We start from the raw sequence: 17,417 nt of genomic DNA on the forward strand, positions 1-17,417 counted from the left end.
GAAGGGAGCTGCTTTCTTAATACATATGAAAAAATAAGCACCCTAGCCCATGGGCAGGAATCCTTTAAATAAACATTTTCCTCAAAGTAGACCAAATACTGCACAGGCTTGCTTATGAATGAATTAAACATGTGGTTTCTAGAAAAATGTTTTTTAAATGGTACCTTTTATGCATAGCTGTCAATGTTTTAAGCAAAAATTCTGACTTTTTAGTGATATCTACAAAAGAAAATGTAATGTTTACTGACAGTGCTTCAGTGTGTTTATTGATTTTGCAATCAAGTATTGTAAGTGTATTTCAGCCAATGTTTTGTAAAAGTCAAACAAATTAAACTGCAAGAGAAACAAAAGCTGTTTCACATCCTGACTATGGCCTTGTTGGTACCTTAGATTCTGACTTCTCTGCTTACAATCATCCTTGTGTGGCAACTGAAAGGTATTACATTAAATCCTTTTCCCAAACAGTATTAAGATCTCAAAAAATAAGAACTTCCCTTTTCCATGGAAGTCTTTAACACTCAGTGAGGTCTGTCTACTTAGTGGTCTGTTGCTCCAAACAGCAATAAAAAAGAAGAAAAAAACCTCACAGAGAATCCAGCTGAATAAACTAAGGTCCTCAAAGACTGCCAGGGAGCACGCTCAGCAGCAAACTCTGAGGCTGAGAGATCTCCAACCATGTTTGTTTATTTTACCTCCATACACACTCACTGCAACCTTTTGTTTCTCTCTCTGGCAGGACACACCCATGGGTAGGTCCTCCAGTTAATTCAAAATTACTGCTGTATCTCCTTATGAGGCCTTATATAAACATACTGCGGTTTAGTCTTCGTTGTCCAGTTCTCCAAAAACAAAACCTTTTTGTTATGTACTTCATCCATTTGGATTTCAGGATCAAAAACAAAAACAAAACAAAAAAAAGCCTTATGTATATACTTTTCCCCAACTAATAACTTCTAAAAGGGCCATTATTTACTTTGGGTCCAGAATATAAGGCAACAACTGCACATTGTGCATTTAAAATGACTACTAGGGTGTTAATACCTACATGTGACATGCCTATGCCTTTCAGGTTCTACCATGTACACTCTTGATGTGAGTTTGACAATCACAGCTCAATCATGGATATAAAATATTTACAAATCTGAAATACACTTGATGCATCAGCTCAACACAGTATTGCCCTGCTGGGCTGCCCTTTTGCATGGTGGGTTTACAATTGTTGCCAGGAGTGAGATGAGGCGAGATGTCGGACCCTGATTGAAGCTTTAAGGTGTTGCACCTTCTTTAAGGAGGGGGTTAGTGGCTGCCCGCTAGGGAAGGAGAAAAAGTAAAATGAAAAAAAAAAGTCAGATCCTCAGATCCACCACTGATAAGATATGCCATGCTGGCTGTTTGCCATGCGTGGTCCGCTGCCTATTCCGGTATAGGAGCTAGTTTAATATCTTTTTGAAGTGCCAAATACAGGAATACAGAAAAAAAAATGCAATTGCAGCATTTCACTGTTTAGTATGACCTGTTTGGGATGTACTTCTTGTTCATTTTACTCCCCAAACAAATACATTTTTAATAGCTTTGATATGGGTGTAAGTGTGGCCCTGTTATTTATGCCTGAATTATTTAGCCTATTAGTAGCAAATTGATTCTCAAACATGCAGTTTACATATATTATCCAATTTTGCCCTATTTATTAACAATATAAACTTACTGTTTGCTAACAAGAGTTGTTATATAAAGCTTTACTGAAGTAAAATATATTATTATTATTATTATTATTATTATTATTATTATTATTATTGAATAATAAATTATTCTACAGACCACAGTAGAGAGTAAAGCGTACAGTACAGATGCCAAAACCTTTTTTTCACAGCTTCGATTGAGCAATAAAATCTCTATTTCCTCCAATCTCTTTGAAGCATCATTTTTTATACAATATTGAATCTCAGAGGTTATGAGGGGTTATATTAGCAACTGAATTTAAAGTTGGCGGACCTGTCCTGGTGGATAGCCTACATAAAACTGTAGTGAGGTGCGGATAAAAAAAAACAAGCTTTTTATTTTGTAGATAAATCAGCAGTAAGTATGGTCTCTAAGGTCATAATTAGCAGACATTAGAATAATGTAACTATGTACCAGTATAACTATAATGCAGATCAAAGAAATCAGCATATAGAGCTAACTTCAATATTAACCAATCTGCACAGTACAGTACTATTTTACTTTTACAATAGCAGATTTACTATTTTGTTGTTTCTGGAAACATCAGTCTGATTTAATTTTACAACTGTTCCTTTTATGTGCTCTGATTTCTTTTAAAAACCACAGTTAATGTTCATATTAATTATTCATGTGTATTCATGTGCTCTGATTAAGTGGGATTTGTTTTCTAAAATTGCACACTTGTGATGTGAAAACATATCTATGTTCTTAATCAGCAATCTGTCAAATACTGTATCTGTCTAGTTCTACTTACACATAATTCTGATGCCCTGCATTGTCACTACAAATAATAAGTGTAATACAGCAATATTTGCATTTCTGAAACAATGGGCACTATTCACAATGAGTTTATGAACATTCTATTAGGTTTTGTGTATTATTTATTTCTTAGCAGACGCTCTTATCCAGGGCGACTTACAATTGTTACAAGATATCACATTATTTTTACATACAATTACCCATTTATACAGTTGGGTTTTCACTGGAGCAATCTAGGTAAAGTACCTTGCTCAAGGGTACAGCAGCAGTGTCCCCTACCAGGGATTGAACACACGACCCTCCGGTCAAGAGTCCAGAGCCCTAACCACTACTCCACACTGCTGCCCGGAGGGTTGTGGGTTCAATCCAATGTACTTTTGAATATTTCAGAGCATACCTTTACATAATTTCCATTTAAATATATGATAGTGAAAGAGCAGTTAGAAATTAAGAAATATGTTTTGAATCACTGAACTAAAAACACTTCAATTCTTAATTCACGAATAACCAACGCAACGGTGATGTCTTAAAGTATTTAACATTTTACAATAACTAAACTGTGTTCAGTGATTTTAACTAACAATATGTTGTACACAGGATCACAGGTCTCAAAGTTGTTGACAACTCAGTGGCAGGTCATTTGAAGATGGGCAGGAGAGCTGTATGACAAGCAAGGCACCACATCTACTGTGATACATGGTGGTGAATCTGTACAGTTTAAAGAGATATCTTTCAAACTGGGGTTGGTAATTTGGTGGATATTGACAGTACCTTGACATATATATATATATATATATATATATATATATATATATATATATATATATATATATATATATATATATATATATATATATATATTTAATGATAGAATTAATAAAACATTAAAAAATGTGAAAGAAACAATCTTACATTTTAAAATCTTAAGACTACTTCACTGATATTAGGAAATGAATGCTACCTTTCAGACATTAATGGGGAAAAGTCTATTATGTTCTGTGTAGGCAAAGACTTTTCTTTTTAGTAACATCATAAAATATGAAAGCAAACAAAATATATTTTAATGTATCATGTTTTTCTGTGTCTGTCTTCACATGCAGTTACATGTCAGTAATTATTTTATGAAAGAACAAAGTAATAACTGCATGATGCAAGTTAACAGTGGGTTTGGAATGCAACAAAGAAAGAAGTTGGTGATACATTTATAGAAAATGACCAATATCAACTGTAAAGTGCTAGCTGGGTATTTAGCATATGAGGAAGTTACATTTATTTCTCCCACAAATAAAAAAAAAAACCTTACAATGTGTAATACTGGGTTATATATAGCATTTATTTTAAAATTTGAATATACTTCTCACCAGCCCCAGCTGTGTTATTATTTGCATCTGTTCCTTTAAGAAATAATATGCATTGTTGAAGGAGTACCAGAACACTATTTTTGAAAACAAACAAACAACCAAAACAAACAAAAAAAATTAAATCTTGTATTGTTTCATATACATAGCTTCCATAAAAAGTGAAGCAAACATCTTTCTTATTGGGAGTGAACTGGTTCTACAAGCTAGCTACTTTTGTATCAACAACCTCCACTTTCGCCCTTTCATACAGTTTTCGATACAGCTGAGAATATACAGCTATTAAAGAAATGTATACATTATCTTGTGAGTGATTTTTAAGAAACTGGCTAGCTGGTGGAATGAGCTATTCTATAGGAAACACAAGCACAGTGAATGAAGGTGTCTTTTGCTATGCAAAATGCAGGTAATCTGCTCCTTATAAATGCTTTACAAACAGCCCTTTCATAATATAATCACCAGTTAGTGAAATCCCTAGTGTTACACAAATAAATAACTTTAGGTAGAACAGAAGATGCCTAACATAGACAACTTCCAATATATTCTATTCAGACAAGGGTTCCTACATTATTTGTAATAAACAAACATAATTGGTTTGAAACATAAATAACATAGTGCCAGAACCATCATTATCCTGTTAGAGCTCTGAATCCTTTACAGTATATTTAACCCACTCGATAACAAAGCTTTCAATGGAAAGTACTCATTCGCTCTTTCTTTTTTTTTAACCCATCAAACACTGAGCTTTGAATGAAAGGAATTCAGATGTGCTAAAGGTGTAACTAACCCACTCCCTTTATAATCAGCACTTTATTTTCAAAACTGCTAAATATGTAAGTTTCTGCACAGCCTCTATATTTTTAAGTTCTGAAATAGTAGTGTGCCATAGAACAAAGAGTTCCTAACTGGGAGATTTATTTGGTAAATATTGCAACAAAGCAAACGGAAACAAAATTAAACACGCTGAAATTAAACAAGTTGTAAATCTCATCTGTGCTTCCCCCCCACCCTCCTCCCCATGTGAAAAAAGCCAAACCACGACAAAACCTATATTACAGATGTCAGATCACCAACGTATAGGACATTATAGTGAATTAAAAGAAAAATACCCCCATTGACAGCCACCTTCTTTATTTTTCCCCTTCATAAAACAAAAAAAAAAAACATAACCCCATCTAGCCCTGGTTATCCTTAAGACAGACCAAAGCAATCTTGGTGTGTTGTTTAGTTTTTTCTTCTCAAAGGCCGAGGTTACCAACTGAGCTTCCTGTCCAGCATCCCCACAAAAGACAAGAACAAAGTGCCTAATGTCACGCTGCCATCAATTATCAATAGAACATGAAGGAGGTGCACACACACACGCACGCACGCACGCACGCACGCACGCACACACACGCACGCACGCATGCACGCACACACACACACACACACACACACAGAGGAAGACGCGGAGTGCAATGTCTCTATTAGAGACCTAGTGTCCTCACTGATGAGAAACCCAGACTGTACCTGAGAGGCTCAGAACACACTGAAGAATAGTGAAAAGAAATGTTTTCAGTTTATCAATCATGAACAGCATTTGTAGCAGTTAATACATGAAAGTGTAGTTAGTACTGCCAACAGTTAAATAAGTTAGTTTGTGTTGTGTGCATATAGTATAATAAGACCTTATAGTTTACATATACAGTAGGAGGTAGCAAGAATCCTCCTAGCACAGGCTCAGTAATCCCACAGCTATGTGTTGTTTGTCGTCTGTGGATGTTTTAAAACCGTACCACTCATTAAACCAGACTTCCACTGTTATTTAATTAAGAAAGATTCCTACTTGAAGCAAATCTGGTTCTCAGCAAGAAAAGTGAAGAAAAGATTTTGTGATTAAATTGATGTAGAGTTATATTATAAAGGCATTTATAGATGATGGCAGAATCCTTCCATTTCTACTAAAATAGCACCAGGCAAACATCCTACTGGGGATACTTTGCACTATAAAAGCTGCCAACTTCTCTGCATATTTTTCCATCGGGCACAGCTGCCTTAAACTACATACATCTTGGCTATTATAAATGACACCTTCATTTTATCACTAACTTAACAGCTTTGTATTTAAATAATACATGAGCAGCAACATTGCTGAACTGGTAAGGGGCCGCAGTCCGTTCTACACAAGATGAAATGCTTTGCATTACAACTTACAGATGTGTGTTTACATATTATACATTGTACCTGTTTTCTTGCTCATGAAAGCCGAAGCAGGGTGCTAGATAACTACAAGCTTTTCTCAGTGGAGGTCAATTAGAAATGAGGAACTTTATTCGAATGTCATTGACATGAGCTGGACACTGAAACCACTGTACAAGCTGCTGACTTTGAAGATGATTGAAATAAACCATATTGTTTCAGACTCCAGAAGAGGATGGTGTAGTTAAATCAGTCTCATATCACACATTTGTATATGTTTTAGGTCTCCTGGTGAGGGGGTGGGTCCCCACCACCCCTCCCCAAGTGTAGCCTATAATCAGGCCGCATTATAAGCTAAAAGGCCTGAAGCATTCAGAGTTTACAAAAAGAGCTTCACAATACTCAATAGGGACATCAGAAGACACAAGGGAAGAATAGGAATTCACTCTCCAACTTTAGCTTTCAGGCATTCCAACCTCGCAACAACTCAAAACAAATGTGGTGGTGCCCTATTGGTCAGTGGCCTGGTCAGGTGACAACACTAGGGAGGTCTAGATGGGGGGACAACTTAGCATTCTACTCTTGTATTATTTATTTCTTTTTTTACATGGCGACACGGTTATCAACTCTCTCTCAAGAGCTAACAATATGGGTGAAACAATGAGTCAGTTTGTTGCAAATAGGCACAGCAAATGACGCATTGAGAAATTCACTGGGAAAAAGGGAGATAACGGAGTTCACTCTCCATCAGTGCTCAGGCAACTGAGACCAAAAACAGTTTAATAACACAAGGGCTTGACGGATAGTTTACCATTTTAATAGGGAGAGACAAATGGCTGAGTGTTAAAGTCCCGCTGAGCTCCCCCTTTGCAACACCCCTCAATGGAATCTGTCAATTTCTCACATTCAGAATCAATCACAATCTCATATTTGGGATCAATGATATTTAAAAAAAAGAGGAAATAACACTTTTTAAAAAAGAATGAAAGAAAAGGAAATTAAAAACGACTAATGTAATTTTAAAACTGGATTTCACTAATACCTTAGTGTATTCCCTAAATATGTTTAACTTCACAGTTTAATGTTAAATAATATACAATATATGTATATGCATCCACTTCTTTTAGGACTAAAGGAGAGAGCTACTTTTTTTCATTTTGCTCTCAAATCACCAGAATCTTTCAACAGTATTTCCAATGCAAATGCAAATGCCACCCAGGCAAACACGCACACAATTTATTGCTTAACACATTTACCAGCTATGCAAATAACAGCAAACCTCCAACTCTACCACTTCTCGGCACACAACTTCCTTTCAAACCAAATTTTACTCAGTACAACTCTTTTTAAAACAGCAGGCAAATTCATTCTCTGTAGCTGCTTTTTAAATTTGTTGCCAAAGAGCTTCCGAATTGACAAACATACAAATTCAAGGTATACTGTAGCATTTAGTAACTGTGCATTGTGTAAGGTACTGGGTAACTTTCACACCCTAGTCCCATTTCAACCTTTTTAAAACACAGACAACAAACTGAAGGGTGTTACAAGGCAAATGCCATTACAAATCTTGGCAATTTCACACTTTTAAGTAAGATGTGTGCTCATACCTAACCTTGCTTGCGTATCCTGACATCTAGCTACACAAAGAAAAGTTAAAGCTCTTTTCTCAGTTTTTACATCTGTTATTGATGCTTAGGTGGTCAGAATAAAAAGGCTTAATTCAATTCACAAAAGACAAACTATTAAACAATCAACACTTAAAGTACAGGCAAATTTACATGTTACAGCAACAACAACAACAACAATAATAATAATAATAATAACACCACCAGCATGCAATACAGAAGGGTTACTGCAGAAAAATGATTACAAAAAATACAGAAACCCCTGAGTCATATTTGTCAATCACTGAGTTAAGACCTGAAATTGGCTAATTCTCACATATGATCTTATTAACTTGCTTTTTCTCTGCTTGTAAAAACTGCCAATCTTTCTTATGAAGCAGTAAAATAAACACTCACAGATAACTAAAAATGTTATCTAAATAAAAAAAAAACTTAGTGCTGTTGCAGCTGTCAACATTACTTGTAGCTTTGCTAGAGTCAAGGTGGGACAGGCTCCAGGACAGTATATTGTGGAGCAGTGTGGCGTAGTGGTTAGGGCTCTGGACTCTTGACCGGAGGGTTGTGGGTTCAATCCCCAGTGGGGGACACTGCTGTTGTACCCTTGAGCAAGGTACTTTACCTAGATTGCTCCAATAAAAACCCAACTGTATAAATGGGTAATTGTATATAAAAAATAATGTAATTGTATGTAAAAATAATGTGATATCTTGTAACAATTGTAAGTCGCCCTGGATAAGGGTGTCTGCTAAGAAATAAATAATAATAATAATATATTGTACTGACAGAGAATCGGCTTGCAAACTGTCCGCTTACTAATTCAGTGTAATCCCTTAATTTATCTCCATACATTCTGCATCTGGGTGTAATCCTTTAATTTTTTTAATGCCACATATCTGTTGTTATCTTTCTTTTTTTTTGGCTTTACTGGTTAAATGCTTAATAAAAACACACTTAGCAACATATAAATATGTTCTTAATGCAGGGATAAAACCCATACTTTATCTCTGAACAAAAGATTAGTTTCATCTGTGGAAACATTAGTTCATATAAAAGTAGAAAAAAAGGCCATTTAAAAAAAAAAAGACTGCTTAAGTCAACACTTACATTCACAGAAAAGTGGTTTAAATGTATATTTTTTATAGCATTAACATATGAAACAAGCTTTACAGTATCTATATCTCACTGTCACATTGTAGTGTGAAATAAAAGCTGAGCTAAAATATATAATATATACATGATTCCACAGAAAAAATAAATAAACAGAATGCACCAAATATTTTTAACTTACCAACACAAATGGTAACAGTTTAACAGTTAAATAAATGTTCATCCATTTGTTTATAACAATTGAAAACAGTTTCACTATTTTTAAAATTTAAACCGCTTCCTGTTATATAATTACCTTAAAAAAAAACAAAAAACAAAACAAAACAAACAAACAAAAAGATTTATAAAGCAATGCTTATGTAAAACACCAAAGAATCTTGAGGTTACAGGTTTACTAAGTAAATGACAGAATCAAACCTGATGGTACTTCTCCTTAAGCATTTGTATGCAAAGACTTTTAACATCAAAACACATCTGAAAGTTCAGAGCCAGGTACCTGACAACTGTTCTTATAAGGCTTCACATTAATAAAGGCTATCTGTGTGTGTTTGTGTGTGCGTGTGGCTGCATTTATGTATCCAGTTTGACAACATAAGACACAACCCACTGTCAAGTTTAAACTTACCTCTTAAACTCCTGAGGTAAATCAGGATCAGTTAGCATGCTGAAAAATACTGGTCTTTTCTCAGCACTCCCTTCCACAACATGCAGTTCCGATAGCCTCCAAAGAAACCTGTCTATTGATTCCCTAACCTCTAAAACAACCGATTCTCTCTCTCCCTTCTCCCTCTCCCCCTCTCTCGCTCTCTCTCTCTCTCTCTAAGCTACTACTTCTTTGCAAGTCTCTTAAAGGGCCAGTGCTAAAAAAAACAACACACTGAACAGCTCCTCTAGACCACACTGAGCCTGTGAAAGCCTTTGGCTATATCAGATGTCTAGTCTGTTCACATGCTTTATGGTGAGGTTGCCTGTTCCCTATAGGATTTAGCAGTCCAGTCACCTTTCTTGCTAATATTTCTTTGACACGTTAACAATTGTCAACCTTGTTTTACTGTCATTGTGTATGCTTCATTGTAACTTATTTTATTAAAACACTCAAATGGGATTAACCCCCTCTACCCTCAGTCTGCTGAATGAAGCGGGATACATGTGTTAAAATAGAGAAAAGTCCTGTTTCTTATTGCTCCGCCTCCCCTATTACAACATCGTCGCATTGGTGGCACCAAAGACAGCAAGACTTCTAAATGCATGGCAGGTTATCACCTTTTTTTATTATTTGAACCAATGCACACACACATAAACAAATCACAGACTTGATTTTTTTTTTTTGCAGCAGCAGCAGCAAATAAAACAGTGGCATTCACCACTCAGTCTGGAACTTGTATAGTAGAAGAAAAAGCAATCAGGCGTTGTTCTGTGGAAAGAAAAGCAACTTTGACAGATTGAAATATAGCATCAGGCCCCTTCAAGGAAACCTGTAAACAACGTGTCACTCACCCTGTCAGTCTCTCTGTTAGCTCTTGCAGTTGCTGAAAGTAGTGCTTGCTAGCAAACAGAACTCCAAGACCTTAGACCAAAACTCCATACAAGTATATCATAGCGTAAAGGGAAAAAGAAGCCAACATTGCCACATAAAAAAAAAAAAACTTAGCAGTCTCTTCTCCGAGGAGGAAAACAAAAATAAAGAGTAGAAGGCACCCTCACCTTTCTGTGTGTCTCTCTCTCTATCTCTTAACTTGTGATTCAACTTTGACCACTGATAAGCTAGAAGACACATGACATACGCAACACACTCAAACTCTAAAGTTCCTCCTGGTTGTGACAGCGCTTAGAACACAAACAGTCCTCACAGTATTCCCACAGTTTATCTTCATGGAAATCTAGGCAGGCAAGGGAGGTAATCAGGTAATGGTCCTTTGACATGAGATGATGTAGGCACACACAGAGGGAGACCTGCACTGCCCAATGCACTAAACATCTGGTCAACAGTATCCACACACAGAAGGTTCACCACACTGCAGTCACAGACACACACACACGTACACACACACACACACACACACACACACACACACACACACACACACACACACCGACTGACTATCCACTCCTACTGGGAGGTTCAGTTCGCACAAAAGGCTACAGTACAGAGCCCGCCCTGAATAAAAAAAAAGGCTCCCATTGTTGTAGGTCAGTTGATTAGATTTTGCTGTAGAGAATTCCATGAGGAAATTCCCTATAGAGCCAGAGTGATTAACTAAGACAAGCTATTCTAGGAACAACAGCAGACAATGGCTCAATAGTCCTAGAGGACCAGGGTACAACGAGGACTGGCACTGAACAAATATTGAAAACCACTGATACGAGTTCTATTTTACAATTCTATGACAAATAGACAGGCATTAGACCCAGTTCAAGTCAGTTCAAGAACTGTCCAGGAAAAGAAAATTCCCCAAAAGGAAAATAAACCAAAAAAAAAAAAACTGCAGATGATAAACATATTATTCGGATCCACTTTTTTCATTTCATTTGAAGTCAATTAATTTTTTAGCAGGAATGTAACAACGCTAAAACAAGATTATTCCTGAGTTGTCTAACACTGTTCACCAGGTAATGTGAAATGAACACCTTTTTTTTTGTTTGAAGCTTGCTTTAAGTCTACATTCCTTACTGCCTGGTACATTGTGATAGGCAAAGATAACATCGTACAAATAAAAAACAAACAAAAAACTAAAAACATGTCATTGTTTGGAAACTTGTTTTTTCAGAAGTGATAACATCAGCTTGTGAAAAACACCCAATATTTGTGATTTTTATCTATTGTTAAATAGGGAATGTGACACTATCAGGGGCTATTGTACATTTGTTCTATGCTAACACACAGTACCTTTTTAACTTGATCACATTATTTGTTAATCAATAGTCAATAGTTTTTCTTGACCGGAAAGGAAAAATTGTAATGTCGGACCTGGTCCGACATAGGACCGCAAAGGGTTAAGCAATCGTTCTGCAATTAATCTCCAGTCCTCCTCCATATCCAAATACGCCTATTCAAATTGTTGGAACTGGGACTCATCGGAGATCAGAACGGTCCCCCGAAACTGTAGAGGTCTGTCTAACATCTGCCAGGCTCAGTGCTCAGCCTATGCAGAACCCACTGTGCGGTACGTTGGCTCATGTTTGCAGAGCTGGCGATGCCCATAAGTGCTGGTTGTGCATGGTTTGTCACTGTCGATTGGTGACCTGGTCGACGTGTGCAGCGGTCAGACTCCTGACGATATGTCACATTAATTGAAGGTACAAGATTTCTGCCAATCTACCTCGCACTTTGGCAAGTCAGGAAGCCCAATTAAAAGACTTTGTGTAAAAGGAGAAATATCATGTGCATCTACTGTCCAAGGCATGCTGTGTACTCCTTCTGCGCCCCACAATGCATATTTATGAATATTTATTTATACCACGGGCATGGGGGTATTGTGTGTATTTTATACCAGTATTTGTGGGGGTGCTCATTTTAATATGGCAGGGCACTTGTTTTTACAAGGATCCATCTTACTTCAATAGATATTTACGAGTTTGTAATTAGCATATATTGATGTATTTTAAATATGTATTAAATGGAACTTATGCAAACCCTTTGAAAATCAAGGACATTTGAGACCAGTGATGAAGATATAGAGTGTTTTGTCTTACAGATCCCCCTTCTGCTAAAATCTAAGCAAAAGCACAATGGCAGAAAAGCACAATGGCACAAAAGGATTGTACAAGGGAAGGGGGTTGTTCTAGAAAAAAAGGCTTATGATCTGTGCACTTGAATAACAACATTTTAAGGCAACTTTTGACTTTACATTATCTTCAAAAAACAAGAGAAAACAGTAAATTCAAAAGTCAAAACAATGAAGCAAGAAGTCTTAACAGCTAAAGGTTACAACTAAAGTGCTTTTCCTGTCTATGAATGAAACACTACCGTTGCAACATTTCCTAGCTAAAGGTTTGCCTTGAAAAGGAGTTGTCTAGTAAAAGTTCCTTTAAAAGCCTTACTTTTTAAAATGTATTTTATATTTATTTGCTGAGAACATGAGGGAATCCCCCTGAACTTCTCTAAAATTAAACCCAGACCTCTATTATTTCTCCATTCTGCTGTACAGCTGGGCAACATTAGAGGCTTATAGACCACAGCCCTGACCCTGCAGTAGTTTGATTAGAGTCCACTTTACTGGCGACAGGCAGACAACAATTGCACTTTCTTTAACACACGCAGACCAGCTCCAAGTCACTTAACCCACTTCCCAAATACATTTGTCACAAAAAAATAATCATCTTTCAAACCATAGACTACCTCTTCCTGGCCCCATTTTCTCTCTTGTGTGTTTTTTAATCTCAGTCAGATAGCCAAAAGGTAGTCCCACATGTGGCTTAAAAGGATAATGTCTGGCTACAGAAACCATGAAGTCAAAAACCAAAATGAGTAGGGGGTTAGTATGCATGCAATGGCCGTGGGTCTAGAGGTGCTGACACTTTAATGCAATCTATTTACAGCACTCTTAAAGCAACAGTACACCCTTTCTTCAGCTCATATAAATTACTTATTGACACCAAGAAATGATTCCCTCCTGTGTTTGATGCTTGTCATTGACAATTTGGTACGAATAATTGTTACTGAGCTAAAGTAATATGTAAAATAAAGTTACATATACATCATAACAACATTTTTTTTTATTATTCTTTTAAACAGCATTTACCTGCATCAGTGTTGGTGTATGTACACACAGTACAAACATACACTAAATATAAATAATATATTTTGTTCAACTGTACCTTCTCTGTAGTTGTATTTGATGTGTATAGTACTGATAAGATATACTGTACATATTTTTCTAAAAAAACAAAAAAAGGTAAGCATTTAAGCTCTTTGTTTTTTAATTAAGCAAAGAAAAAACGGAATAGTTTATACTTTCAGAGTTTAAACAGACATGTTCAACTGTCTGGAGTTTAGGGTAAAAGATCCTTATTAGGCCTGTCTAGACCAATTGTCAGATAATCCCAGTAGCCCCAGGCAGCCAAAAATGTAATGGGTTAATAGTTTTGTCATTCTACTACAGCTAGCTTCTGCTTCTGCCTGGTTAAAAATGAGCTGCTTGGAGCTTTCACAGAACCATGGCCATTAAATACATCACAATACAAATCTCTGAAATACACTGTAGAGAAACCATTTGTAATGCATCTAAAGAAATCTTTAAAACATATTTTTATTTATTTATTATCAAACATAAATATACATTTGCTAAAGAAAATATTCCTAACAAGTAAATGCACAAATGATAACAGTTTTTAAAATTGTGAAAAATAATATATATATACATAGGTTTGAAAGGAGGTATAACTGGAGTGTAAAAAAAAATAAACAAATGAAAAATAACAAGTTTATTATTATTATTATTATTTATTTCTTAGCAGACACCCTTATCCAGGGCGACTTACAATCGTAAGCAAATACATTTCAAGTGTTACAATACAAGTAATACAATAAGAGCAAGAAATACAATAACTTTTGTTCAAGTGTGACAAACCACAATTCAATAATACAGCAGATAATAGTGATAGTTACATCAGGATATGATTAAATAGTGATAGTTACATCAGGATATGATTAAATACAAAATACTACAGGTTAAACACTTGGCAGATTACAGTATTCTGAAGTACAGGATTAAATGCAGTAAAATAGGGGGCAGATAAGAGCAAAATAAAGCACATTTAAATGAAGGGTGATAGTGTCCCAGGATACAAACAGAGGAGTTCTACAGGTGCTGTTTGAAGAGGTGAGTCTTAAGGAGGCGCCGGAATGTGGTCAGGGACTGGGCAGTCCTGACATCTGTAGGAAGGTCATTCCACCACTGCGGAGCAAGGGTGGAGAAGGAGCGGGCTCTGGAGGCAGGGGAGCGTAGCGGAGGTAGAGCTAGTCTTCTAGTGCAGGCGGAGCGGAGAGGTCGAGTGGGGGTGTAGGGAGAGATGAGGGTCTGGAGGTAGCTGGGTGCAGTCTGGTCAAGGCATCTGTAGGCTAGTACAAGAGTCTTGAACTGGATGCGAGCGGTGATCGGGAGCCAGTGGAGCGAGCGGAGTAGTGGAGTAGCGTGGGCGAAGCGAGGCAGAGAGAACACCAGGCGGGCAGCAGTGTTCTGGATGAGCTGGAGTAGATGGGTGGCGGACGCAGGGAGGCCAGCCAGGAGGGAGTTGCAGTAGTCTAGGCGGGAGAGTACCAGGGCCTGGACCAGGAGCTGGGTAGCATAGTTGGTGAGGAAGGGTCGGATTCTTCGGATGTTGCTCAGGAAGAATCGGCAAGTGCGTGCCAGAGTGGAGATGTGCTGGGAATAAGAGAGGCAGGGGTCCAGGGTGACTCCAAGGTTCTTAGCGGAGGAAGAGGGAGAGAGTGTGGTAGATTCCAGAGGAACAGAGATAGAGAGATCAGAGGAGGGGGAGGAGGAGGGAAAGAAAAGGAGGTCAGATTTAGAGAGGTTGAGTTTAAGGTGATGCAAGTGCATCCAGGAGGAAATAGCAGACAGACAGGTAGAGATACAGGAGGAGATGGTGGAGTCAGAGGTGGGGAAGGAGAGGAAAATCTGAGCATCATCAGCATAGAAATGGTATGAGAAACCATAGGATGCGATGAGGGGGCCCAGGGAGCGGGTGTAGAGAGAGAACAGGAGAGGACCCAAGACTGACCCTTGGGGGACTCCAGGTAAGAGAGGGTGAGGTGTGGAGGTTGCTCCACACCAGGTTACCTGGTAAGTGCGGTTGGAGAGGTAGGAGGAGAACCAGGCCAGAGCAGTGCCAGAGATCCCCAGGTCAGCAAGAGATGATAGTAGAATAGAGTGATCAACAGTGTCAAAGGCAGCAGAGAGGTCGAGAATTAGGACAGAGGAGAGAGAGGCAGCTCGGGCACACTTAAGTGAGTTGGTGACAGACAGGAGGGCGGTTTCAGTGGAGTGAGCAGAGCGGAAGCCAGATTGGAGAGGGTCAAGCAGAGAGTGGTTGGACAGGAAAGCAGAGAGCTGGCGGTGTACAGTCCGCTCGAGGGTTTTGGAGAGGAAGGGTAGGAGGGAGACAGGACGGTAGCTCTGGAGGGAGGTGGGGTCGAGGGTAGGTTTTATGAGGAGGGGAGTGATAGAGGCTTTTTTGAAGGCAGAGGGAAAGATACCAGAAAGTAGAGAGGTGTTGAGTAGGGAGGAGATGAAGGGGAGTAGAGCAGGAGCAGCAGCTTGAAAGAGGTGAGTGGGGAGGGGGTTCAAGGCACACGTGGTGGGTTTGTGACCCTGGAGCAGGGAGGAGAGGTCAGAGTCTGAGAGGGGCAAGAAGGTGGAGAAGGAGGGCGAGTTAGTAGGGGATGTAGTGGGTGTAGGGGTTGGAGCAGAAGTTTACTGCACTGGGCTTACTTTTACTTTCTACACAACTGTAGACGAGCTTTTGTCCCAAACGCCCTGAAATAAATGATTGTTCTATCATTTAAACTAGGGGTTTTAATCGATTAATGGTTAATCGATTAATCATATCTGTGGGGTTTGATTCGTTAAAAGATAATTGATCAATTAATCTTGTCTACCTGAGTGCGGTATCCAGAAATGGTGCTCGAAAAAGAAATCTTGGAAAATGTCAGAGGGTACTTCTGAAGACCTTGGCAAACAGGCAGCTGGAAGGTATACCCAATAGTTCACAATATCTCAGAATGAAGAAAAAAAGACTGCAACTTGCCACACTTGCTCATCTGTGCTTTTCTTTCACGGCAGTCCTACAAGTTTATCATTTCATCTTAGTCGCAAGTAAGTTTATCTTTTTGTTTTAAACATATTTCTTTCAAACAGTATCAGAAAATTAACAGCTATGTACTTTTTTCTTCATCTAACCTAAATAAAATAGCACTCAGTAAGTTTTTTTGGTATGAAATTTCAATGCTTTCAGTATACCAAAAACAGAAATGGCTGTTAGGGCATGCAGGGTCCTTGGGTAATCCTCCTACTGGAGGGGCTCACACCAGGGCCGCAATGGTCGAGTCCACAGGTGGGAATTCCGCCAAGCCTAGAGTCCCCGCGCATTCCAAGGAAGCCAGCGGGGATGCTTGTTTCACCACACTCTGCGCCGAAGCCGGGTGGTTCGAAGAGGACCTCACCTCTTCTAAAAAGTCAGGGAACATCGGGAAGGGCTGAAGGCGGGTGAATGCTGCCTGCGTCCTGAAGACCAATCGGCGCGGTTCGGGTGCTGTCGTCCAAGGTACCTGAAGTAACTTGTAGGTTGCTCTATAAATGACAGAATCGAGCTCGGAAGAGGGAAGAGCCCAGCGTCCAAGGTTGTCTTGGAGCTGGGACCCGTCTCAAAGGTTAGATCTTGGGTGCTTCCTTCCTCCTCATCCTGAGGGAAAGGGCTGCAATCCCAGGAGGCTGCAATTGAAATCCTCGGCTGCAGCCAGGTCCAGTTCAGAAGCATCCGGGGCGACCACCGGCAAGGACGGGGTCAGCGCCGGGTTAGGTGTTAGTGGCAGAGCCGGGGCCTAAGCAGGGGGTTGGGCCTGCTGCCTGGCCAAAAACTCCAAGACTTGAGCCATCTGGTCCTTCAGATCGGAAATGTCCTGTGCCTTGCCCGATTAGTGCTCCTCATAGGAGATCTAGAGCGGCTGCGA

The 17,417-nt window shown here is 38.7% G+C and overlaps 1 protein-coding gene across 9 annotated transcripts in view; it reads right to left on the bottom strand.

Moving 5' to 3' along the window:
- Positions 1-17,417, bottom strand: part of LOC117419822 (transcription factor SOX-5-like) — a 231,395-nt gene that overhangs the window by 87,552 nt on the left and 126,426 nt on the right. For 2 of the 9 annotated variants that reach the window (XM_034033047.3, XM_034033045.3), the window contains exon 1: positions 9,372-9,724. The exons of 2 other annotated variants lie outside the window; for them this stretch is intronic. In XM_034033047.3, coding sequence (XP_033888938.1) covers positions 9,372-9,409 — 38 coding nt within the window. In that variant the 5' untranslated portion in view covers positions 9,410-9,724. Of the gene's footprint in view, positions 1-9,371; positions 9,764-10,243; positions 10,393-10,450; positions 10,805-17,417 lie in introns of those variants that run through there. 5 more of the 9 variants (XM_034033046.3, XM_034033050.3, XM_034033049.3 and 2 more) reach the window with 5 other exon arrangements.

The sequence above is a fragment of the Acipenser ruthenus genome, chromosome 14, assembly GCF_902713425.1.
Source record: "Acipenser ruthenus chromosome 14, fAciRut3.2 maternal haplotype, whole genome shotgun sequence".
NCBI lineage: Eukaryota > Metazoa > Chordata > Actinopteri > Acipenseriformes > Acipenseridae > Acipenser > Acipenser ruthenus.